Consider the following 27,386-nt stretch of genomic DNA (forward strand, 5'->3'; position numbering starts at 1 on the left):
CCCACCCCGGGACTCTGCTGGAGCTGCGCACCCGTGCTGGGCTGGCTCCATCCTGGCCGGCTCACCTTGGTGACTTATGCTGGTACAATATCAAGAATGGAGGGAGGACATGTACATGTGGGAAAATCATTCTTCTCCCAGGATCTGTGTGCTCCTGACACAACTGGGAATGAGGCCAAAGCAATGCGGCTCAGCTCTTCCCAATGCGTTGCCTTTGCCTTTAGAGGTTGGCAGTATGTTCACTGGATTTTGTGGCTGTTAGTGAGCGTACACTGATTAACATAGGCCATGTCATACTTGATGTCCATGTTAGTTTCTTTTTGCACTTAGATTAATACATTTTATCTTATTTTGTGAATAAATCTTGTACGCAGATATTCTGGGTATTTGGCGGGGGGTGTTCTTTGCCTTTAGTCAGTCTTCGTGCTTCCCTATTTCAGGTGTGTGGATATCGGATAAAACTGCACTTTGATGGATATTCTGATTGCTATGACTTCTGGGTAAACGCGGATGCTCTCGATATTCACCCGGTTGGGTGGTGTGAGAAAACTGGCCACAAACTCCATCCTCCAAAAGGTGGTGTCACTTTTTTGTTTCATACTTTAAATTCTGCCAAAACTTTTTTAAATTTATTAGTTAATTTATTTTTTATATTAAATATAATTTATTGTCAAAAAACCTTTTTTCTTACATGGTGATTTGGAATTTTTAGGAATTCAGACTTCGTTAAGATGCACATAGGCCCAAATTCAAGCTCATTGTTCATGAAAAAAAAACCCCAAAACGTGTATTAAAGTGACAGAAATGTAAAAAGTAGAACCCTACGTAAGAGAGTAAACTGTGTCCATGTACTTATTTGTATACAAAATAACATTTGACTGATACTTAATTTTGAGTATAAATTTTAGTTACAGATTTTTTTCATGTAGTCCCCCACCTAGCACCTCCAACCGGGGCTACACACAGTTGATCCCCGAATAACCCAGAGGTTAGGGGTGCCAACCCCCAGCACAGTTGAAAATCCACGTGTAACTTTTGACTTGCTAAAAACTTAATTATTAACAGCCTACTGTTGCCCAGGAGCTTTACTGGTATAACAGAGTCAATTAACATATGTTTTGTAAACTACATATATTATACACTGTATTTTTACAATAAAGTCAGCTAGAGAAAAGGAAATGTTATAAAGAAAATCATAAGGATGAGTGGGCCTGTACTGTGCAAACCTGTGTTGTTCAGGGTCAAAGATACATATCCTTGAAAAAACAGATTTGAAAACTTTGTCCCAACGTGTTTACACGACTGAGCTTATCTACTGATATTTCATTATATAGAAAATCTTGAGAAATTATGAATTGAACTTATGGACCTTAATATTTAGGCACTTAGGAAGGAGAATGTAGTGCTAAAAGTTGATTTAGGTGGGGATTGAACTCATAGCAATTACATTTTTATTGCTGAGTTCTTTGTAATACAGTCTGCCAGTGGTTTTGCCTGTTTCGTGTTTACATAAAGATCCAAGAATAACAGATCCCATCTTTTTCAGTGCATCCCTAATGTATTTAATAGTATCTTATTTCCTTCCTTTTCAAGGGTTACATTTGGTATTGTTTACTTGATGTCAAAGATCCAGGTGACTGGTTTGATATTTTTGGCCTGTCTCGGGGCTGTTACTTTTTAATGGACTAGCCGTCCTTTGGTTTTAAGTGAAAAATAATGTCAGACTAGCATTTTCAGATGGCTGAGGAAAAAATGAGAAAAAGTGAGGGTGAAAAAGAAAATCTGTAAGCCTTTGTATAAATTGACCTCTTGTATATGGCGAATTATTAGCTATTCTTTTCATGCTGCCTTCTGAACTGTAACGGAAGGAGAAGAGAGCACATGAGCAGATAAAATAAAATGCTCAATTTCCTTTTTAAAGGAAATGTTGGCTTTAACAGCATTAAATGTGAAATTGTGAGCATTAAGGCAAGCACATTTCCATTATTGTAATTTGCCAGCATGCTTACTTCATAAATCTTGAATTGTCATTCTTGTGCTGATAGGCTGAAAAGATTTTATCTCTTTTATTACTGTTTTCTCCAGCTTCCCACTTGTTCTGACAAGTTAGTCTCCCAAAATAGAATAGGTGAGGGAAAAATAAATTTCCCCAGATTTTGACTCCTCCAGTTCACTAGTCTACTGCTGAGTAGTTCTGCCTAAATACTGATAGAAACAGCCTGGCAATGAGAAGTGTACCTGGGTATGATACATATTTGCTTCCTTTTGCCTTTTCGTTGTGTCTATTACCATTCATTCAGAACGGAAAATATAATACAATTTGTTGGGAATAAACACAGCCTGTGTAAGAAAAAAAAATCCACAGTTCTGAATTATGAGTTCAGTTTTGTCTGTTTAAAAAATCGATTATTTGATTTCAGCATGTTGGAGTTGTAGGTAAAAGTGGGAATGGAAACTTAAGTGTGAAATATTTTGATATTTTACTCACTCTGTATATATGTGCTTATCCAAGGTTATAAAGAAGAAGAATTTAATTGGCAGACCTATCTAAAGACATGCAAAGCCCAAGCTGCTCCCAAGTCATTATTTGAAAATCAGAATATAGTAAGTACATCCAAGATACTTTTCCTTTTAAAGGAGGTGACTTTTGAGTGTTTCATAGGATAAAGTATAAATGATAACGAGACTAAATATATTTTACTGCTTTGGTAAATAGAGCACTCTTGATTAAACTTTAAAATTAGCTTAAAATCATTGTGAATCAATGTTTTTTATAGGCATATCATGGTTGTTGTGTTTTATTGAATGGTAGAAGGCTACAGAGTTTGAAACCCGGGTGTAATTTACAGTGAAAGTGCATAACAGATTAAATTGACTCGGATATTTTATTGTTACTGTCACGTGTTTCAAGTTCTGTTGAAATGGGATTCATGTGGTAGATGAATGTAGCCCAGTTCGGATTTGCTGCTGGGGAAGAGGATTTACTTTCACCCCGGCTTGTAGCTTTATTTTGCCTATAACAGAAGCAAAGTCTGAATGTGTATGTATTTCCTACCTTTTTTGACCTGTATTCCCACTTTCCATTGCATGTTCCCTGTTGCACCTCTGAAGAGGCCCATCATGTTCCACTCTTCTTCCTTGTCCAAGGTTTGGTCTAATTGGAATTAACAGAGAGCAAGCAGGTGCAAAGCCAAAATGTCCTCTTTTATAGCGGATAAAGGCTCAGTTGGAGTACCCGCATGGCCTCTGTCTGCTGACGAATGAGCTTCTTGATTCTAGGACCTAGAATTAATGAGATGTACTGGCCCTTCCGCCCCATCACCCAGGCCCAGGAGCACTAGAGCAGGGCAGGCCTGCACTCTTGCAGGTCTAGAGCATGCCCCTAGAGGAGCACAGTGCAAGCTCCGTGCCCTCTAGGCCAGCTTACCCTTAAGAGTACGATGAGTTCCTCCTTTCAGATTCACCAGTCAGGTAACAGTGAGTGAGACTGCAGAAAGAGACGATCATGTTTCAATAATGGGATTCTCTCCAAAAGGAGATGAATATCAGGGGTGGGCAAGACCATCTCACCCACTCCAAACACCTTCCATTTGGGAAAGGATTTTAACCAGTTGTTTTGAGCATCTGTCTAATGGCTGAAAGATTCTCTGATCAAATTAGACATAAGCCACGTTGAATTAGAGAACTGAAGGGGTGTGTGTGTGTGTGTGTGTGTGTGTGTGTGTGTGTGTGTGTGTGTGTGTGTGTGTGTGTGTTTAGGTAACTAATAGAGCTAATGAGCCAGATTATTATTTTAAAATCTCATAATCGAGAGGAGAGCTTAATTGCGAAATGTAAATACTGCGTTGTCAGCAGCTATTCTCTGTCAAGACGAGGGAGGAAGGTCAGTTAGGTGGAAAACTTAAGTGGCCTGCTCCACGTTTCCTAATCCCTGTCTGGATCTCTGATGTTGAGATCAGTCAGGGATTTGATTAACTGCCTTGAACCGTCATCTTCAATTCTGTGCGTTGCTAGCACACAACTGAATCTTGGGCTCTGTGTTTGGTATCCAAGAAGCAATTAATTTTTCTATTTCTGGATTCGTCTACCTCAGAATATTCAAATATCTGTGGTCAGAACCCTGGTAAATAATTTCAGGACTAAAATGTACTGTCCCAGTGTCTGTGCAGCATTAACGCCTGCTCCTTCTATTCATGTGGGATGTATGCTAACATTTTCAGTACGTGGCTGTCTACATTTTTGGAATGATAGCCACATAATTATAGTAAAATGAGAGATAACATCTGTTCTGCTTAAAGTAATTAGAATAGTATCTGTATACTTAAGTCTGGACAGAGCTTTTTCTTAAGAGGGATAGAAATAACACTCGTGTGTTATGATTGGCATACCTGATCCAAGTACATTTCTCCGAGTTCAGATAGATTTCCTCACACGAGATTCTAAGGAATGCTTACATTTTACTGCACCTCAAGCACTAAATCTTATTGAGCTATATTATTGTCTTAGTTCCACGTCCCAGATGGCTGGTAATGTTTGGCTTTCCTTATATTACCAACTGTTTTGAATGGCTGTATGTATTCAGCCAGTTGTTTTGGTGCTATTGTGAATAATATCTGTAGTGTTAGGTAAAAGTTGTAATAATTTGCAGCCTCTCATGTATGAAGATGACCTACTTTCAGTAGAGTACTCTTTTGAGAGAGCATTTCAGAAATGGGAGTGAACTTGTACTGACTCATACGCATTTCTAGCTTGATGAAGTGCATATTTTGCATGAAATAATTTTCATTGTTAAGTCTGTAATCAAGAACAAGAAAAACAAAAAGTGAACTAAATGGCGAAGAAAACTTGCCTAACTAGTATAGCTGTCTAACTGCGGTCCAAAACACATATTAAATTTAATTAAACTCTGTGAGGTTGTGGGTGTCTTAGTCTTGAGGTCCAGATAGTTATTTGGATGTACCAGTGAGGCATTTTTTCCCCCTTCTTGCTGCTTGTTAGAAATTGACCTGGCATAAAACTGGTACATGCTCTTTAAATTACGTGAACATAGCTGATGCATGCCAGGTCCTGGAGCAGGACGTGTAGAGAGGGTGCAGATCTTGCTGTTAAGTGTGTGCTTATCTCTAATTAAATCTGCACGTTTCGTAGACAGTGATCCCATCAGGCTTTCGAGTTGGAATGAAGCTTGAAGCCGTAGACAAAAAGAATCCTGCGTTCATCTGTGTTGCTACGGTGACAGATATGGTGGACAATCGTTTCCTGGTACATTTTGACAACTGGGATGAGAGCTATGACTATTGGTGAGACCTTTTCCATTGCTGTGTGCTTTGGTTCACAGGTGTATTCAGGTCAACCTGGTACATGGTTGGAAAACAAAGATGATGCAGAGCTTGTAACAAAAAAGAGCAGTGGTCTGTCCCACTCTTTCACATTTCAGATTTTTCACTCTTACCCTATTTCACATGGCATGTATTTCTAAATAGCAGCCTTCAGTTTAACTTTGTGCCTTGTATTTTCACTCACTTCCTGCTCCGGAAGTACAGTGTACCTTCCTCCCAACACATGTGCACGTACAAGTGCATGCAGGTGCGTACCTCCCCCCTCATCCTGGGTGTCGTTTATTGTTTTCTGAGAAGATATGTTAATTTTCCTTCATATTTTTATTCCCCGTAGCAATTTTAACCATTTATAATTGCCAAAAACAAACCTATTAATTGAGGAATATTGTTTTTAATCCTTAGAGTTTTGGGATGTACTGCATTAAGTAATAGGAACAATATATTATAAACTTCTATAACCGTACTTAAAATAAAGTCATCATATTTTGATTAAGCAATGGGAATAATGATTCCCATATCTAATTCATGTTGATTGATCATTACTATTCAGTTTCCTGGTGAAAGGCATTTCTGAAGTGTTTAATTTCTTCCTAGGACACTGGCGATGAGAACATTTTAGAGCAGTGACAGATATCTTTATAAAATATGGCTAACATTACAGTATTAACTGAATATTAATTTGTATAGGTATTGCTACATTTGAGGGAAGCTTGTTTCCTAACCTTACTTTTTAGCATGCATACGTTTAAAAATTGAGTAGAACCATCAATAATTTCCATTACCCCTCAAATTGGATTCTTAGACACTCATCAGTTTTCCTTACACTGTTTTAAAAAGGAGAGGCATTGAAAGCCATTTGCCATTCACATTTTTAAAATGCTTTCTATTATGCATTATACATGCTTTTTCCAGATTTTTTTAAGTGTAGACAAGTAGTTCCATGATTACACCACACAGAGTCGAGTACTTTTGAATATTTTGGTGTGTTTTTCCTCAGCTTTTTTCTGCAAAGCATAATCTCCCCATAAGATGTCTTTTTACTCAGTTTGCCATAAACATTTTTATTGAAATATAGACCATTTCAAGCATGTACAAAGGTAGAATAAAAAAATGTAGAATAATAGTAACCCACCCACACCCATTATACAACACTAACCGTTATCAATTTAACACAACCGTTACCATTTGTGTTTCTCACTCTTGTTCTCTCTGTATTCCTTCTCCTAAAATCCTAACTCCAGGATTGTTCTGAAGCAGTATCATAGCACTTCATCTGTGTATATTTCAGTATGTATCTTTTAAAGATAAGGATTCTTTTTCTTCAAATGTGTAATGTTATGAATGCCATAATGTCACTAAATACTTAACCATTCTTCCCAATTGCCTTAGTTTTGTTTTTGTTTTTGTTTTGAGGCTTGGTAGTTTTAGGTCCTATATAAGGTGTACACTTTGTGATTGTTTTGATGTTTCACTTGATCTCTTTTAATAGATTCCTATTCCTCTCTATCCCTTCCCCTTGTAACTTTTTTTTTTTAAACATTTATTTTTGAGACAAAGAGAGAGAGCATGAACAGGGGAGGGTCAGAGAAAGAGGGAGACACAGAATCTGAAACAGGCTCCAGGCTCTGAGCTGTCAGCACAGAGCCCAACACGGGGCTCGAACTCATGGACTGCGAGATCATGACCTGAGCCGAAGCCGGAAGCTTAACTGACTGAGCCACCCAGGCGCCCCTCCCCTTGTAACTTTTATTGAAGATATCACGTCGTTTGTCCTGTTGAGTCTCCTATAGTCTGGATTTGCTAATTGAATTCTTGTATTGCTTACCATGTTCATCTGTTCCTCATAGTCCTTTTTCTTTTTAATGTTTGTTTATTTTTGAGAGAGATCGAGAGAGTGTGAGCGGGGGAGGGGCAGAGAGAGAGGGAGACACAGAATTTGAAGCAGGCTCCAGGCTCCCAGCTGTCAGCACAGAGCCCGACGCGGGGCTCAAATCCACAAACCGCAAGATCATGACCTAAGCAAAGCCAGACGCTCAACTGAGCCACCCAGGAGCCCCTGTTGCTCATAGTTCTTCTTGGTGGTTTTTGTTTCATTCAAAATTATCTATACCTAACTTGAATGAGTGAATGGATGAGAAAACTTTAAATTTAGTAACACTGCAAATCTGCTCTGGAGTCAAATGTGTTTCTCCCCTCCGGTGTTGGATGTACTGTGATGTTGGCAGTCCCAGAGTGATGACCAGATCCAATCCTGTCATTAATAAGGGACACTTTAGGGGCTCCTGGCTGGCTCAGTTGGAAGAGCTTGTGACCTTCTCAGGGTCATGAGTTCGAGCCCCATTCTGGATGTAGAGATTACTCAAATAAATTATAATTTAAAAAAAGAATGATACTTTAAAGCACTTGTTGGTTAAAATGAGCACTTTTGGTTTTAAAGTTCTGATTCATGTAGGGAGATTTTTGTTTTTTAGCTTTTGTCTGATTTAAACAAAATGGGTAATTGTTAGTGTGTTATTTTTGTGGTCTTAGAAGTATTAGAGAGTTTTAAAAGTGTAAGTCATTTATTTGACATGAGGTGTGTTTCCTTTAAAAACATTCTTCTAAAAAAATAAATAAATAAATAAAAATAAAAACATTCTTCTAGAAAAAAGTAATGAAAAGCATGGAAGATTTTGTCACATTCAGTTTTCTTTGATTCCAAATGCCTGGGGAATAGGAAAGATCCTGGATTCTTTTTTTAGAAAGAGCAGAGAAGAAAATTGATCTCTTTTAGTACTGATTTTTATACTTTTATGAGCACAAACTAATTATTTTTAGGACAGAATGTACTTTGAGGAATTACTTATACTATTGACATGAAACCATATTTTATTAATTGTCAGAAGAAGAGTACAGTGTGTTCTCTTTCTCAATATCCAATTAAGGCACATTGAAAATTGCTAAAGTGCACTGGAATTTCTCCAGCTTTAGTAAATAGTATATTCTTTGATCTTTGAATTCTGGAATGGTTTTTATCTGCATAAATTACTTGTTTAGGTATGTAATTGAGGTTACAAATTGGATCCCTTTTCCAATTTAAAATAGTTGGGAAGTGAGATTGTTTTTTTCCCTTTGAAGTTTCTTTCTTTATTTTGAGAGAGCCAGAGAGTGAGAGTGGGGGAGGGGCAGAGAGAGGGGCAGACAAAGAGAATCCCAAGTAGGCTTGAGTGCAGAGCCTGATGTGGGACATTAACTCATGAACCACAAGATCATGACCTGAGCCGAAATCAAAAGTCAGATGCTTAATCGACTGAGCCACCCAGGCATCCCCCCCCTTTTTTTTTTAAAGTTTATTTATTTAGATTTTTTTTCCCCTTTGAATTGGATAGTGATCTTACCTCTTTTTACCTTAGTGGGATATTGAAAACATATACAGTTGACCCTTGAACAGTGTGGGGGGTAGGAGCCCTCACCCCCAGTGCAGTCGCAAATTTGTGTGTAAGTTTTGACTCTCCCCATACTTAGCAGCCTACTGTTGACTGGAAGCCTTACTGATAACATAACCAGTTGATGAACTTGTATTTTGTAAAAGTATTATTTACTGTATTCTTACAATAAAGTAAGCTAGAGAAAAGAAAATGCTAGTAAAAAAATCATAAGGAAAACACATTTACTGTAGTGTACTATATTGAAAAAAAATACGTTAGTGAGCTCGTGCGGTTCAAACTACCTGTTGTTCAAGGGGCACCTGTATAAGTCTGGGTACATTTGTGGTAAAACATATTTAGTTGCAATAAAACATTTTTTCCCTCCATAGAGGAAAATGGAAACTTAATGCAGGATTGAAGTCATTTTTTTTTTTTTTTTTTTTTACGAAAGGAAAATACTGTATCTTAGAATAAAACTTGCTTTACCTCTAGGTTTCCTATGTGCTTTTATTCCTGGTAATTGTTAGCGGCTTAATGACTGCCCCTTGACAGTCATTAGACTAATTAATAATCCTAAGTATCTCAGAATAGACCTAGAACGGGCTTGAAAGATGGGGAGGAAAGCAGCCATTGAGGTGAGGATGCCCCTGTGCGTAGGCTGTCCTCAGCACCTGCTGCCCGAGGACTGGACTCCACGACAGAGCATGCTGTGTGAAGGAGCACCCCTCTCTTCCCCCAGGCACTGGCAAGGAACCTTCCTTGGGGAATTCTTATTTGCATGTGATCTGGTCTTTTGGGAACTGGGAAGGCATGGCAGGACTTAGCAGATGATCGAGTAGAATAGCCGTCACAACGGAATTACAGCTTCAGCTTTCCCTGAATCTCAGTCCAGTGTCCCAGTGAGGCAGGGCAGAAAAGTCAACAAGTAGATCAATGAAAACGAGAAGTACTGAGTTACTGCAGTAGAACAAGCATGGGGCTAGGACCTTTTCCTGATTGTCTCTAAGTGTACTCCAAACTTCAGTTTAATTTTAGCGATGGAGTTCTTTTACCTTTATAAATTGAGAGTAATAGCAATATTATGTGTCTCCTCAAAGTAGTGTTGAAGAGTTTGCAGCGTGTTGTTAATTTCTCTTTTTTTTAATACTTTTTAAAAATGTACTTATTTATTTAGATAGAGAGCAGAGGAGGCACAGAGAGAGGGAGAGAGAGAATCCCAAGCAGGCTCCATGCGGTCAGTGCAGAGCCCTACTCGGGGCTTGAACTCACAAACCATGAGATCATGACCCGAGCCAAAATCAAGAGTCAGACGCTTAACACACTGAGCCACTCAGGCACCCCCTGTATTGTCAATTTCTGAGAGCAATGTCAAAGTTAAGAGGTTTGTCATCGTTGGGGAAGCATGGGTTGGTGGAGGTAATGAGTTACGGAGATGAAAGGAATGTAGGTAGCTCTACGCTTCTGCCCTGAGGGGCTCAGGGTCTGCGGAAGGGTACAAACACAAACACCACTGCCTAGGCTGCAGGGTAGGTGGTTTGTGCTTAGTTGTTAGAACCCACCACTTCCTGTCTGAGGGGGCACGTGGAAGGAAGGACTAACTGACTCACTGGAGGGTTCTTGGGGAAGGCTTATTGGAGGATGTAGGATTTGAGCTGGACCATGAAGGATGATAGGAATTGGTACTTAGATGTTAGGATGGAATAGTCCTGGCCAAAGAAAGTATTTGCTTGTGTTTAGGCCCCAAGGGAGCAGACAAACGTACGTTTGGGGAATGGCAGCTGGTCTATTTGAGTGACTTTGTAGAAGGTTGAAGAGATGACTGTATGGGACTTCAGGCAAAGAGGTTTGGCCCTGAAGGTGAAAATTGATTATTGCTTGTTGGGTGGGTGGCAGGGCGGAGGGAGTCCACAGAGCAGGGTGTTCTGCACAAGGAGACGTTTGAACTTGGTTTTCAGGCTGAAGAAATGAGGCCACCGTGAGGATGGTAATTTGGGATACCTGGTCCTGTAGGAGGGGCTAACGGGGAGAAATGAGCTCCCTTCCCTCTCAGCCCAGAGAAAATGAAGAAATGACAAAAATTTGAGTAGGGTAATGAGGTGGCATGTCCTTTATCTTTTCCACGGAGTCCGTGTGTTAGTGAAGAATCAGGTTTTAAGCTTGAAGCAAATTAATAATATTAAAACCAGCCACTGTGGGGAATGGGATTGGACATGAATTAGGGATGAAAGGAAGAACCAGATAACTCAGCCCTGTGAGGTTTGGGGTTTAGCAGCGAAACACAGAGTAACGGAGGCCCCTAAGAGTTAGCATATTGGAGCCAGGAAAGTGTCCCTGGGAAATAAGTTGACAGTCATGCCCTGGATTTAGGGAGCAGGCAAGGCCAAGTGTCCTGTATTTCTTCAAAGAATCGAAACCATTATGGCTTGAAATGAGGACTTGGATATTTTCCTTAAGGAAGCATCTTGAACTGTTCTTGTTTGACTCTCTGCCTAGATTTGCAGAACCCAGCATGTGTGCATTGTGTTCAGCTTTTGGCCAAGACTTGATAAAACCAGGATCTCTTTCTTTTCACCTGGAAGGCTTGGCAAAATCACTTATCCTCTTTAGATTTCCATGAAATGAATATATTTTAGCATCTGCTCACCTCATCCTTATAAACATGGGCTTTTCATGATTTCTTTCTTTGGTTTCTGACCTTTCTCAAAGTCCACCAGTTGACTGACTGGATCTTTGCAGCCTTCATGAATAATTCGCACATACTTGTGAAATGGACTTAAAAAAAAATATGTTTGACAGGACTTCTTTGATGATATACCTAAAAACCCAAAAGAAAGGAACAGTGATCGACTACTGAACTTTTCACCATTAGTTGTTCTTCTGTAATTACAATCCTTTCTGGTTACATTTCTGGTTTTGAACACTAGATGGGACTAAGAGATGACTTATTTTACAGTATTGGTAGCAGAAAGGATTTCCCAGCCTTCCAGCTTTATTCTAAATGAAGTGTTGTTGGCTGATGGACAGAGTAGATGAAAACAGGGCTATTTCTCTTTTCTCTCTTGAGATGGCTTCCTGTTTATTTTAAATGGTGCCTTTGATCGATATTTAGACAACATTAAAACCTTAAAGATTCAAGTAGTACAGGAGCATGTGGCCGAGATACACCACAGTATTTTCCTAAATTGCGATTTATAGAGAAACACAATAAAATCAAAGGAATTAGCAATGTCACATGTTCTTACTTTAATCACCACAAGCCTGGCAGGTAATTATAAAAACTATTTGATGGCTGTATTAGACTCCGAAGAAAAATATTAGAAATGTTGTATATGTTTTTTTATTATTATTTTTAATGAGCCCTACGTGAATTAACACCTTTCTCTAAAAGAAAAACAATCTCTCTGAAATTTATGCAATACCTGATGAGTAATAATCCGTAATGAGTGATTGTCTCCGAAAAGAATAGAATAGCTAGAAATAGAGCTTTATAGCCTTGTTTATACAGTTTATAACAGAATACTTTTTCATTTCATTTCATTTCATTTCATTTCATTTCATTTCATTTCATTTCATTTCATTTCATTTCATTTCATTTCATTTCATTTCCAGTATAGTTAACATACAGTGTTATATTACTTTCAGGTGTATAATATAGTGATCTAGCAGTTCTACCCATTACTCTCATCATGACAAATGTGTCCCTAATCCTGTTCACCTGTTTCACCCATCCCCTCACTGGACCTCCCCTCTGGTAACCATCAGTTTGTTCTCTAGTGTTAAGTCCATTTTTGGGTTTGTCTCTTTTTTCCCCTTTGTTTTGTTTCTTAAATTCCACATTTGAGTGAAGTCATATGGCATTTGTCTTTCTCTGACTTTTTTTGCTTAACATTACACTTTCTAGATCCATCCATGTTGTTGTAAATGGCGAGATTTCATTCTTCTTTATGGCTGAGTAATATTCCATTGTGTATCATGGGATGCCTTCTTTATCCATTCATCTTTTTTATCCATTCATCCAGTGATGGACATTTGGGCTACTTCCATAGTTTTGCTATTGTAAATAATGTGGCAATAAACAAAAGGACACATATATCCTTGTGAATTAGTGTTTTTGTATTCTGTGAATAAATAACCAAGAGTATGATGACTGGATCATAGGGTAGTTCTATTTTTAATTTTTTGAGGAACTTCCGTGTTGTTTTCCACAGTGGCTACACCAGTTTGCATTCCCACAACAGAATGTGTTTTAAGGAATTATATTAACATTTTATGAAAATATATCGTTGTAAGAAATGTACCAATTGCTGTATGAACTTCGCATTGACCTAGCAGTGCTTGCTTTCCTTTCACATTTCTAAAATAATGACATACACATACACACATAACCCTAATACATAGATTAAGAAAAATAATAGTGTGAGGAAGGGTGGTAGGAGAGAACAAGTGAATAAAGGGAGAGGAAAGAAGAAACCTTTATAAATATTTAAAGATATTTTTCACTGAAATAATTCCGAGAAAAATCAACATTAAATTGGAGCTATCTCATCTCACTTGTTACTTACTGTTCAGGGCTACTAATGTGTAAGTTGGTTTGAAAGAGGTAACTATATCCCATTCACCTAGAGCATTTTTTAGAATGTTCTTTGTTTTTCACTAATCATAAGATGTTTTTTATTCACCAGAAACTCTAACCACTGTGTTACCTTTCTGGCTTTCTATCTGTTAGTTTTCCATCCAGAGGGCTGTGTTGAGACTTGCTGATCTTTCAGGATAGACTCAACAGATCTGGTTAAAAGAGCAGCACTGGACTCTTTGGCATCCATTAGACCACTGTTTTCCAAAGTGTGTTCTACAGAACACTGGTGTTCCACGTGATGTTAATGGATTGCCCACTAAAGCAGTGTTTCATAGTTAAGTATCTTTAGGAAATGCTAGGTTAAATAATTTGAAACTTGTTTGCTTATAGTATAATTTCACAGTCTTCAGTATGCTAATGATGCATTAAATATTTTGACCGTTTGGCCCTGATTTTCTTTTTTAACTTCATTACACCCTTTATGTTTGAGGACACCAATGAGGATTGTTCTACCAACTTTTTTCTTTTTTTTTTTTTTCTTTTTTTTGTCCTTTACAGATTTTAATTGTGATCTGTCTCTAGATGCCTCTACATTTATTTTGTAGTATTGTTATAACTATTCCTTTGTAACTATAGCCTCCACTGCCTTATGTTGTGTTTGCCTGGCAAAACCCCAACCCTGGTTCAACTAACTTTGTGCCTACCTCATGCTTGTGCCTGAGTGGTTGAATGTGGCTAGAGAAAGGCACGACATGCTCACTGGTCTGACTTCACATTCATGACTGCTACCCTCCGGTGAGCCCTAAGGCCTGCCCCACAATCCTGCTAAACAGATTCCTGTCTGTTCTTCCATACCACTCAGTTCCACTCCTTTTTCCCTCAGACGTCTCTTAACCTCCATTTCCCACCCTCCCTCTCCGCTGATAGCCTTGTGTCCTGGTCATTGAAGAAAAAGACAGTCAGGGGAGGTGTCCTTGTGCTCCCACTGTTGTCTGGTGGGTGTATTCCTGATCTCTACCCATCGACAGGACCCTCTCTGTGACGGTGGGTGTGCCTGCCCCTGCCTCAGGGGCCCAGTCTCACACATAGGGTTCCATTTCCTCACCAGGTCATCCCTCTTTGTTGATTATTTCTACCAGTATCCAAACAGGAGAAAGGATTTGGCAGGTTTTTTTGATAACTGGGGGAGCCCTAGCACATAGAACACTACCCTGATCATGGTAGTTGGTCAGCATGTATTTCTTGAATAAATGAAGTAATACTTCCCATCTTTTAAAAAGAGCTTTATTTTAAAGTAATTTTAAACTTAAAAAATAGTGTAGAGTGCAGTGCCTGGCTGGCTCAGTCGGTAAAGCATGCGATGCTTGATCTCACAGTCATGAGTCTGAGCCCCACGTTGGGGATAGAGTTTACTTTAAAAAAAGTAGTACAGAGAATTTACATATATTCTTCACTCAGCTTCCCCCTGAGTATTTCCCAACTTGAAAAAAAAAAAAAAAAAAAACAAAAACAAAAAACAAAAGTTTCTTTTTGCTATCTAATGTTACAGGTCTCTGTTTCCTTTTAAAACAGCTACTTGAATGAATATGTTTTCTGTACAAACTGACTGTGTCTGCTGTCCTTCCACTTTCTCTTAAACCCACCCTCTTCCACCTTTTGCCCTTTCTTACTCCCAGCTCCACCAGAACAGCTCTTGTCAAGAATGTTAATGAACTTTACATTGGTAAATCCAGTAATCAGTTCTTGTTCTTTGATCTAGCGTGAGCATTTAACTTAGTTGATTTCTTTCTTCTTTCTTTCCTTCTCTTATTTTCTAGTCATTTCTTCTTGGGCTCCTTTGCCTCCTACTTCTTCTGTTCTCTCTCTCTACTCATTCTCTGGATGGCCTCATCTCTTTTCATGACCTTAGACATCATCCCAAATGCTGATGCTCCCACAGTTACATCTTTACCCTTGATCTTGTGTTTGAACTCCAGATTTTCATGCTCATTATCTGTTTGGCTTCTTTACCTGTTTGTCAAACATATTGATAAAACAAACAAAAAGCAAAAAACCTCTCCATTCACCATTTGGAATGCCATAGACTGTGTCTCTAGTCTTCCTATCTCAGGAAATGGTCCTACATTCTTCTGGTGGCCCCTGCCCCAAACCTTGGGATGTTCCTGACTTCTTCACATCACTCACATTCTGTATCAAATCTACCAGTATACCCTGTTGGTGCTTCCTTGAAAATACAGACCCAAAAACACGATCGCTTGGTATTATCTTCACCACCAGCACTCTGGTTCAGGTCTCCATCATCAACTCTTGCGAAAGCCTCCTCACAGCCTCATCTCGGTTTCCAATGTGGTTAGCTGTCTGCAAAACAGTCACAATAATCACTTTAAAAACATGAATTAGATTATGCCACTCTTCTGCCTAAAACCCCCTACATGATACTGTAGTAAACATCATTTTTCTCTGAATAAAATCCCAAGACCTTACCATGCCTAAAGGCCCTTCCTGATATTATTTCCTGTTCTCTGCTTCCCTCAGTGTGTTCCTGACCCAGCTGTGAGACTCCCACCCCACACACAGCCTTTGTACTTGCGTCCTCTCTGCATGGATTGGCTTTCTAGTGTGCATTTGAGTGGCTCAGTTCTTTCTCCACTTTCTTCAGGTGTCACCTTATTTGAGAGGCCGCCGTGACTGTGCCGTGTAAAGGAGTATCTTTCCATGTTTGCTCTCTGCTTCCTTCTTCCACCTCTTGTCTGCATTGCATTGTGCCACCAGAGTGTTTATTTTGTTAATTTGTTTCCTATCTCTTCCCGGAATACCGCAGACTCCACAAAAGCGGGAACTTCGTATGTGTTTTATGTGCTGCTGTCTCCTCAGTGCCTGTCCCAGTGTCTGGTGCATTATAAGCACTCAGTGTTTGAATGAGTGAGTGAGCAAATGAATGAATGAAACGAGTTGTGTGTACGATGAGGAATACATGGAACAAGTCTGATTAGGAGCAACGAATCAGATGCCAGATAAGGCATAGTGATAAAGAGGTGTTGCAAAAATGCATGCCTGACTGAAGGAAAGACGAGAGAGAGGAGAAGAAAGAGGTGAGGAAAGGAAAGGAATACCTCCTCTTAATGAACCTGGCCGCTGCCATTCTAACAGATGATAGAAGCGTGTTTGTTTTTCGAGGGTGATCGAGCTTCGGGCTTCTCGCACGTTTGCCCTTAGAGATGCTGAGATAACTTTAGCTTGCCTGTGTATATGATTATTTATGTACACATTTATTTGTATTTGAGAATTGATCCTGATCGTTACAGTTTTGTGATTTATATAACCTACAGGTGTGAAGCATCGAGCCCACACATTCATCCAGTCGGGTGGTGTAAAGAACATAGAAGGACACTCATTACTCCTCCAGGTTTGTGTTTATTATGTGTCTAATACTATTCTTCATATGCATCAGGAGTCTGCAAACTTTTTCTGTAAAGGGCCAGACAGTACATAACTTTGGCTTTGTAGGCCACACGTCTCTGTCACAACCACTCAATTCCAGTTTTAATGCACAAGGCAGCCCAGACGATAAGAAATGAATGGACATAGTTGCCTTGCAGTAAATCTTTAATTGCAAAGAACAGGCAGCTGGTCAGGTGGTAGTTTGCTGACCCCTGATACACCTGAAAGTGTATACATTGGCTTGGTCCATAACAGAGTATCAAAGGTTGTCTTCTTTGGAAAATGAGAAGTTCTTTTTAAAAAGATCTTTATTTCCCAAGTTGTCATTCATTTCTAGACTTTTCGTTCATACACATTTAAATATATTATCTGACCACAGAAGTCAGGTGTCTAAAGCTTTAGTGAATGTAGAGCAGTGGACATAGGGGACCGCATTTGTGGGTGGAGCCTTGACCCACATGTCACAGTCAATTGTAACAAAAGTACAATGTTCACATTTAAGTGAGTACTTGAGGCTTTAGATTTTTTTTTTTTTTTTAACCTGGATCAGAACTTACACATTCAGTTTTCCTTTTTCTATTGGAGTGTAGTCTCCAAAACAGATTTTGCACCTTTATGCTGGTAGTACCTCTTGTTCGTTTTCTGCAGTTTCCAGGTACTTCAGCCGTCTGCCTCTGGCCCCGCGGCCCCTTGTCAGCTTCGCTGTCTCTGTGATGGAGAACAGTGTACCTGCTGACGAATTGTTTCTTTGTTTTATGTCATGTTGAGTTTATTTTCTTATGCCGAAGAACGGATTCTTTGGCTTCATCATAACCAAGACAGTGAGTTTCCGAGTTGTGTCGCTGTTGAAGGTGCCAGGGCTATCACTGGATGAAAAGACAGGGCCATCAGCTGATACAGAGCATCAACTGCCCTGTTGCTTATGGGTACTCACGTGAGTGATGCAAACTTCCGTCATCACAAGCAAAGGGTAGCCCCTTGGCTGGCTAAGAGCTAATTTGTGGATGTTGCCGGCAGCACAGATGCATCCAAGCCTCAGTTTAGAGCTTCCGATACTTGTCTCATTCCATTCGAATAGCTGATTTCATGGGGAAGCTTGTTTCCAGTTCCGTGGTGCTGTGTCTTTGTGTCTGATCACTTCCTCAGCCAGGGGACCAACCATCCCAGGGATGCCTGAGATGAGTCCCTTCCGCTTTCTGAGTTTTCTCCTAGGTTAAGGAACCAAAGCCCCTGTCCCTCACTGATTTGTAGAGCTGTTTTGAAGATCAAAGAGCATTAACTTAAACCATAAAGTGTTAGTAAAGCAAGACATTAACAGTTGCCTGGCTCAGACATGGAGCTGCCTGGAAGGTTTTCCTGGACAGCTCTCCTGTGTCCTGTGCTTCACACACTGTTAGCAGTCAGTGAATGTCGATCGCACACTTACCTGGTGTCAGTGTTACCATCGGAGTTGCTGTAAGGATTTCCCAGTTTGGTATCGGTCCATTTTTTTTTTTTTCTTCACCACCTTTATGGTCATAATCAGAAGTCTGGTAAATAAACACAGAACCAGTGAGTAACAGTGCTTGGTTATGTCGTCACAGCACTGGCTTAAGTACCGTGGGAACGGGTGGTGTAAGGCATGATTGCTGACTTCTAATGCGAAGCCGATCACCAAGTCCTCTGTCTCCCTCTGTGGACTTTCATATCAGTGGAAGAGAAGAAAAACATAGCTTTTTGACACATTTAAAAAATCTAAATTTCATGTTCAAAAGTGCCAAACACAGCAATATGAGTAAACACCACTGATTGTACACCTAAAAATGGTTAAAATCATATATTTTATATGCTGTATATTTTACCACACACACACACACACACACACACACACACACACACACACACACACAAGTTTAAAAAGAAACTGTCAGGGGCGCCTGGGTGGCGCAGTCGGTTAAGCGTCCGACTTCAGCCAGGTCACGATCTCGCGGTCTGTGAGTTCGAGCCCCGCGTCGGGCTCTGGGCTGATGGCTCGGAGCCTGGAGCCTGTTTCAGATTCTGTGTCTCTCTCTCTCTGCCCCTCCCCCATTCATGCTCTGTCTCTCTCTGTCCCCAAAATAAAAAAAATAAAAAAAAAACAAAAATAAAAAGAAACTGTCAAATAACGGTTTGTAAGGCCTATGCTGATATTACCTTGGTGCTATGACAAAAAAGATGCCCTTTGTCCAGTCCCTGTCCCTGAGGGCAGCTTCCTGGCAGGGTCTCTGATGTCCCGTCTGAGAAGGACCCTAGTCACTTGCTGTTCCTAGACAGCAGCTCTTCTGCCCCTCCTGTTAATTCATGGATCAGCCCTGCTGGACTCCCCACGTTCATGTTTTTTCCCAAATATGTAGCATTATCTCCTGTTTCCAAAATTAAAGGCTTTATGACTTTTCAAAATGATTTTTATCTTGAATTATCCAATTATGCATTAATACATGCTTGTTTTTAAAAATTTAGAACGCTTGGGACACCTGGGTGGCTCAGTCGGTTAAGCGTCCGACTTCAGCTCAAGTCATGATCTCACAGCTCGTGAGTTCAGGCCCCGTGTCAGGCTCTGTGCTGACAGCTCAGGCTGGAGCCTGCTTCGGATTCTGTATGTGTGTGTCTCTCTCTGCCCCTTTCCCACTTGCGCTCTGTGTCTCTCTCTCTCAAAAATAAACATTAAAAATTTTTTTTTTTTAATTTAGACTGAAAATAGAGACAACAGTTGTTCTGTCTCATAATAGTTTGAGTTTGTCCTTGTATCTCTCCAGAAAAATCATTCTGCCTCTGTTTATACACAAACACCCATGCGTGTACAATCAGCTTTAATAGTATTTAAACTGGGCAAGATACATTCCTTAAAAATATGTTGTAAAATATTTGTATTTATAGAAATACATTTGCATACTTTTTAAACTTTTATTTTGTGGGGTGCTTGGGTGGCTCAGTCGGTTAAGTGACTGACTTTGGCTCAGGTCATGATCTCACAGTTTGTGAGTTCGAGCCCTACATTGGGCTCTGTGCTGACAGCTCAGAACCTGGAGCCTGCTTCGGATTCTGTGTCTCCTCCTCTCTCTGCCCCTCCCCCACTCGCACTCTGTCTGTCTCTCTCAAAAATAAATAAAACATTAAAAAAAAAGTTTTAAGCTTTTACTTTGAAATAATTTCAAATGTACAGAAAAGTTGAAAGAATAGTATGGAAGTCATCGATACCCTTGACCCAGAGACTCATTCAAGTTCATCAGTTGTATCAGTGATGCCATTTGTAGCAAAAGGATCGGACATTGCACTCGGTTGTCATATCCCTCTACTCTCCTTCAGTTAGGCTGTCCTCGACTTTCATGACGTCAGTGTGTTTGGGAATTAGAGATTAGTCATTTTGTAGAATGCTGCTGAATTTGGGTATGCTTGGCGTTTCCTCATGATTAGATCCAGGTTCTGTATTTGGGCAGGAACATCACAGAAACAGCACCGTGTTCTCCCTGCATCCTGAGCGGATGTCAGTTTGTCTCACTATTGATCTTTTACCGTTAATTGACCAAGATGGTCAATTACTTCTTCACTTCTCCGCTAACATAGTTATTTTTTTCTCTGTAAGTACTAAGTATTTTGTGGAGAGATACTTGGAGATTGTATAAATACCCTGTGCTTCATCCCCATGTTACTCACTAGTTTTAACATCTGTTGATACTTCTCGTATGAATTATTATTCTGACAGTTGCTAAATGCTAATTTTTTATACCATCATTCCTTGTACATAAGCAGTTGTTATTATTCTGCAAAGAATAGCTTTTTCATCTTCCTCTTTATTCATTGGTTAATTTATTTCTGTCTGCATGGATTCATATATTACTATTTTCATCAAGGGGTTATAAGCCATAACCAGCATTGCTTACTTTCATGTCCCGATTTTCCCAGATTTGGTCCGTGGGAGTCCCTTTAAGTCAGTTACCATGTCCTTTGACATGTTCTTTGAGAACTTCATTCTTTCTGGCACAGCAAGGCTTATCTCGAACTTTCCCTGATTCAAGCTAAAATCTAAACAGTGGATGTGGTGATGGCTACGGGGTGACGCTGCCTCTGTTTCTCGGAGGATATAGTTAGGAAATACGTTCATGTAAAAAAGTCATATTTAGGCATATTTCTTACCTATTTCGACATTGAAAACAAAGAATTATATCCTTAGCTCCAATTCATATCCAAGACCACAAAGTTTATTCTAGTTTCCTACTTTCTCTATTTTTTCGGTCAGTGAGAAACCTGCCTTCCTTTATCTGCAGTATATTTACAAATTTTTTCAGTCCTTTTTAAGTAGCCAGTTTCCCACCACACTGAGTCACTATTAATTCCTGCTCATGTCTGCCTAATGGATTTTGGACTCTGGAGGAAACAAAAGGGGGCAGGAGGAAGGAGGGATAGTTCTTTCTGCATATTTTATTTTATGAATAGTGTTCCATGACTTGATTGTGCTTGTTTGACCTAACAGTATGATGACGTATCTGGAATATTTCACATATTAGTGTATGTAAGTCTGCTTTATTCTTTTTAATAAATGCTTTCTATTTCATATGTACTATATATATATGTGCACATTTTCTATATTGTTATTAAACTTATTTTTACACTTTTTCATTGACAGCTGTGCATTTGTCTTTGTGTGCATGAGATTTTATATTAGTAGAAGTAGAATTGCACATTAAAGGGCATTTTTGTTAGTGTGTGTATATCTGTATATAGGACTTACCAAGAATATAAATTATACATATACGTATATGTTATATTTTCATTTAAAAGAAGAGGAGTCATGATCAAGATGAAAGTAATTATTACAGTTAGGTCTGAGTGTGTTATTCACTTTAAAGTTATTTGGAACATGAACGTAATTTCCTAGATTATGGTAACAATATCTCATAATTTTATAGGTCAGTTTGTGGTTCTGTCATTCTGGTTAAACCTAACAGGGTTTGCTTTTTTCTTTCTTAGGTTATCCAAATGTGAAACATTTTTCTTGGGATAAATACTTAGAAGAAACCAATTCTTTACCTGCCCCTGCAAGAGCTTTCAAAGTGGTGAGTTAATACATTTTGCACTATTTCATTCATTTGTGTTGGCAATAGTGTTCATTCATTGAAATTGCAGAATAGAGACGGTACTACTGAGCCAGAAAGAGGAAGAGGAGGGAAACAGAAGACCACAAAAGATGTTTTTGACTTCTTACAATTTTGAAAGTCAAAATTATTACAGAGATTTTTTGTCGTTGGCCTCATTTTGAACTTGTCTCCATGGAAAATAACTGCTTGAATTGGTGTGGAATGAGTTGTTGTGATCTTACAGCAAACTTCTGTTTTTCCAGCTAGATACTCCGAAAAACCGAAACAAGGCAGGGCATTGTTTTCTAATAAGAATTGTGTTTGAGAATTCCTTTGGATTTGTTTATGGCAAGCTGACATGCTGTTTTTCTTTTTATTGCTATTAATCAGCATGTTTGATTATCAAAATATAAGGCCATTTGCTTTTATTGTAGTATCTTTCTAACCCAGAGTCCTTGCATCTTACATATAACTTGTTAAGATTCAAAGGAAACCTCATTTCTTGGCAAGGGAAGAATAAGTGATGAGAGGCATTTTAAATTTTTTTCGTTTTTCTAACAGCTTGCTTAATTATTTCTATTTTTTCATAAATTTAAAGAAGAATATGTTAAGAATTTTAAGAATGTTTTTAATGTAGCATAGTCTATCATAAGTAACACTTTTTAAAATGATTTATTGTGTATAAATTGCTAGGGTTTCTAATGATAGAATTAATTAGGGATATGGGCCCAAATAATAGGAAAAAAAAGAACATGAAATATTTTTGAGAAAAGAAGTATATTACGTGAAGAAAAGCCACGTAAAAGAATGTGTATGGTTCCATCTGATAGTAAATTTAGGATTTAAAAATGGATAATTAGAGTTCTGCCTTACTTAGGAATTTTTACCTGACTCTCTAACTTTATCTCAAGCTATACAAAGAACCGCATTGCTCTTTGCTTGAACTCGATAAAATCGTATCGAGATCAGTCTGCATATCTCGTGTCACACTGAGACCTGAGAGAAAACTACGATTTCCTTAGTTTGGCCTTTAGGTGCCTGGCATTGATTGTTTTTTATCCTTTGCGTAATTTTCACACTTAATTCTCCGAGCCACAGTTTTGTTACAACCACTTCACAGAACAGGGGTGTGAGGCTCAGATGGTTTAAGCAATTTACCCAACATACCCTTGAGCTTGCCTTCGACATCCTGCAACTTTTCCGGAGGTTTACAGGTTTCTGCTGAGTCCTGGGGTGGAGCTAGCTAAGGTGTGGGAGGAGAGGTCTTCCTTTCTCATTCCTGTTCTTACAAGAGTGATTTCATCCCATATGTTTTGATGGCTAATTTTCTTTTTCTAAAGACGTCTCCTGCTTTTTGTTCTCATGGCCATTTCTAGTCTCTGTCACATCTCTGCCACTTTAATGTTCTTTCTTCTGTTTTCATAAATAATTTTTATGCTTGTTGATTTTTGCCAAGATGCCTCCTCCTCCTTTTTTGTAAAAAGAATTTTTTTTTAATGTTTATTTATTTTTGAGAGAGAGAGAGAGACAGAGCATGAGCAGGGGAGGGGCAGAGAGAGAGGGAGACACAGAATCCAAAGCAGGCTCCATGCTCTGAGCTGTCAGCACAGAGCCCGACGCAAGGCTCAAACTTAGGCTCAAACTCACGAACGGTGAGATCACGACCTGAGCCAAAGTCAGAGGCTTAACCGACTGAGCCACCCAGGCGCCCCGCCCCTCAAGACACCTCCTTCTAACTAATGAGAAAAACTTCTTGCCTTCCCTATGCCTAATCAAATATCCACAATACTTTGCATTTTCTCTTAAGGTCTTTTGCTTTTTGTTTCCTCCAGCTGGGTGCTCAGGCTTTTTCTCTTGCTTCAGGGTTTGGCCGTGTGATTTGGGATTGTGTTTTTTTGATAAGGACAATGATGTCCAAAGCTACTGTAGGAACTTGGGAGTTTGAAGGTCGATTCTGTAAATAGCTTATTATTCTGTCTTTGTGACACAGAGCCTACTTTCTCTTCCTCTGAATCTTACCATGTAAAATTTTCTGTATGGCAGAAACCTCCACATGGATTCCAGAAAAAAATGAAGCTTGAAGTCATAGACAAGAGAAATCCTATGTTTATTAGAGTAGCAACAGTTGCAGACACGGATGATCACCGAATAAAAGTGAGTGTTCTCTGTTGTGGTTCTGTTTTGTCTTTTGTTACAAGATAACTTGGATGGAAACTTCGGCAGATACTTAATTTGTGAAGTCCTAGAATTAAATCAGTAAGACTACAGGAATATGAAAATAAAGTGGCTGTACATCTTTGTCAGTATTTATCCAGTGTTTTCCTTTAATCTATGCAAGAAGTTCTCTTTAGTTATGACTGACATTTAATATGTCGTATCTACTTTCTTTTTCCGAGCACACACTCAGAATGTGAAAAGTCATAGATAAGAAAGGGATTTCTTCTGAATACAGTGCATCATTCTCCAATACGATGCTCTTTTTTTGAAAACTTGAAGATTAATTTTGATGGGGCTATATTAGATGTAGAATTTTCAGAAGAAAAGTAAAGAAGGATAGCCCTTTCATATAGGACAAGGAAAGAGAAATGATTGTATAAGAAAGTCAGGTTTTAATTAGATTTGGATTAATAAAAGCGAAGTACCTCTCAGAGGGTAAGCGAATGTTCAGGAAGGCGGCTTCGGTCTGTCGTGTCCTGGGTGATGAAGTGAAGTGTAACAGCGGTTCCAGGTGAGGAGCTAGAAGTTATCTCTGGTTCTGGCTTCTGTGTTTGCTTCGTCCTCAAACGAGAGCCCTGTTCATTCCACTTACTTCACTGTGAAAACAGCAAGATGTTAGATCTACGTGATGTCTTGCCGGCCCTTACCAGCTAACAGCGTCCTTCCACTATTCAACATATGTGGTGGTGACAGCGCAGGGGGTTTATGTGACAATCACGATTTTATCTGGGAAGCGGAGGCTCAGGAAGAGTTGATGAATTACTTATTAATTCTGGCAGTGGCAGAACTAAGTCACAGCCCTAAACTCTAGGAGTTGAAATTTATGCTCTTTAAAAAAATAAATATTGGGGCGCTTGGGTGGCTCAGTCGGTTAAGCACCTGACTTCATTCAGGTCATGATCTCGCAGTTCATAGATCCGAGCCCCACATCGGGTTCAGTGCTGGCAGCTCGAAGCCTGGAGCCTGCTTCGGATTCTCTGTCTCGCTCTCTGCCCCTCACCCACTTACGCTCTCTCTCTTTCTCTCTCTCAAAAATAAATAAACATTAAAAAGTTTAAAAACAAATAAAAAATAAATCACATATTCAACTATCTGTAATAATATATAAAAATTATAGAAGAACATGGAAAACGTGTATCAATGTGGTTTTGTATAAAACAAATTTTAATGTTTAATTAGCTATTTTTAAGATTATATAATCATGCAGTGGTTTGGAAGTTATAAACAGTGCAGAGTCTGTTAACCTTTTTCAAGTGTATTTTCCTATTAATTGTCCTTGGTGTGATAGTAGAAGTCATAAAGCAATCAGAGTATTTTAGGACTAGAAGTATTTTTTAGATAACCTAGGCTAGTGATTCAAAGAAATGTAGAACTAAGCAAGATACTATTTTTAAAAATCAAATTGGTCAGAATTGAACAAAAAATAAGTGTTTTGGTTTAGGTGCATGGAAAGTTTATTTTTTGTGTGTGTTTTCTTGTATTTTTCATGTATTTTTTTTCATGTGTAGCTGGTAGGAATAGAATGTGTCTCGGCCACTAAAGAGCAGTTTGGTGAAGCACAAAAGTCTTGAAGGTTGTTTGCCCTTTAATTCAAGAATCTCAGTCCTAGGAATTCATGTTAGGAGAATTAACCAAAGGGAATATGCAAGGATAAAAACTATAAGGAAAACATAGCAGTTTATAGTATTTAAGATTGCAAACAAGCACAGTAAGCTATAGGTAAAGTAAATTACTGTATATGATGGTAAATATTTAAGAAAAATATTTAATATTGGCAAGTGAAAAAACTCAGGTTTACTATTCTGTATGATGTCTGGTATTGTTTTTTAAAGAATATTATGGAAAGAAACTTAACCAAAATAATGACAGTTCTTCTCTTGGGGTGCTAAGATTATGAGTGATTATAAATGATTTTTTATAATTCTAAATGAATTATAAATGATGAGGTTTTTGGTGTTTTTTTTTTGTTTTGTTTTTTTGTTTTTGTTTGTTTTGTTTTTAGTTACCTGGCTTCAGGAACACATATTAATTACTATAATAGTAAAAAAAAAAAAATTTAGATTAACTCTGATTTTACATGTGAGAACATTTTTGACCCGGAGAGGTCAAGTACTCTAAAGTGGGTAGTTCAGTTAGTTAATAGGAAAAGTGTGGACTAACTTTTTAGTTAGCCAAATTCTCTTTCCAATACAACATCCTCGTTATTTAACACCCAAAACAGAGCTGGCTATGAGGCATGTAGTTGACAATTATCTTTTCACTGTTAGTGGTATAAATTTCATAGCTAAAGGTGAACCACTGAACAAGTACCTGTGTGTTTATGAAGTCCTCAAAAGATCAGCGAACAGGTGACGATGACCCAGTTTCAGGATTCATCAGACTTCTGAGACTATAAAAAGCTTTCATTAGTAGGAGTTTTTCTAATGCTGTGGGAGATGACGAAGCAAGAATGCCTATCTTCATTATTCAGGAGGAGAAAGAGTACATAGAGACTAAGTCCTTAGCGCAGCTTAATATTTTAAGTTTCTCGGGTATAGAATCAACTCTTCAGCTAAATAAGATCAACCTTTTAGGCTACATGATATAATATATTTTATGCCTTAAGTTATTACAGGTAAACATTTTAAAACACTCATGTATTTCACCAGATGCTGAAAGAAAACAAGCAAAATGTTTTTGCTCTCATCTGTATGTTCTGGGGAGAGGTAGAACATACTACAGGCCCCGTCCCTCCCCACACTCACTTCTGCTTCCTCACAGGCAAGAACTTTCCTTTTTTTTTTTTTTTTTTAGCTGCTGCTTCTGACATTTTATTCCTAATTTTCTGAAATAATATCTGTGTTTTGCTGTTTTCTCAGCCCCATCAATTTTAGGTCCAGTGTATTTCCTTCCTGTTAGGGTAGTTCTGGATTAAGCTCTTACCATATCCGTTCCTTCACTGTATCTTTTCACTAGCGACTTCACATGTTTTTAAAATGTTTTCTCAGTCTTCTGTATTCATCTTCTCATGAGTAAATAAATCCTGTTGGCTGCTGAGCAGAACAGTTTTTTTCTTATGACATTTTTTTTTTTTTTCTGGAGTCAGTAATTTCTTGTGTTTTGGTTTTTTAAATTTTCTGTGCTCATAGAATCAGACGTTTACAAGTGCTCCAGTAAATCTGATGTGTCTTTCTGTCAAAAGCCCAAGTGTATTTTTTTTTAAATGGTTATTTATTTTTGACAGAGGGGGTGGGAAGGAGAGAACGAGCAGGGAAGAGGCAGAGAAAGAGAGGGAGAGAGAGAATCCCAAGCAGGCTCCACACACTGCCAGCGC

The 27,386-nt window shown here is 38.7% G+C and overlaps 1 protein-coding gene and 1 long non-coding RNA gene across 2 annotated transcripts in view; one reads left to right on the forward strand and one right to left on the reverse strand.

Moving 5' to 3' along the window:
* The window catches only part of L3MBTL3 (L3MBTL histone methyl-lysine binding protein 3), a 125,021-nt gene that overhangs the window by 44,564 nt on the left and 53,071 nt on the right, over window positions 1-27,386 (forward strand). Inside the window, 6 exon segments of the mRNA XM_030316321.1 lie at window positions 441-576; window positions 2,513-2,604; window positions 5,149-5,300; window positions 16,652-16,728; window positions 21,750-21,835; window positions 23,900-24,010. Coding sequence (XP_030172181.1) covers window positions 441-576; window positions 2,513-2,604; window positions 5,149-5,300; window positions 16,652-16,728; window positions 21,750-21,835; window positions 23,900-24,010 — 654 coding nt within the window.
* LOC115514386 lies at window positions 14,719-26,460 on the reverse strand. Its single transcript, XR_003968955.1, has 4 exons — window positions 26,384-26,460; window positions 24,499-24,669; window positions 18,190-18,292; window positions 14,719-15,680 (listed from the first exon to the last, which is right to left on the reverse strand). It is a non-coding gene; the product is annotated as an uncharacterized LOC115514386 (long non-coding RNA).

Source organism: Lynx canadensis, chromosome B2 (genome assembly GCF_007474595.2).
Source record: "Lynx canadensis isolate LIC74 chromosome B2, mLynCan4.pri.v2, whole genome shotgun sequence".
NCBI lineage: Eukaryota > Metazoa > Chordata > Mammalia > Carnivora > Felidae > Lynx > Lynx canadensis.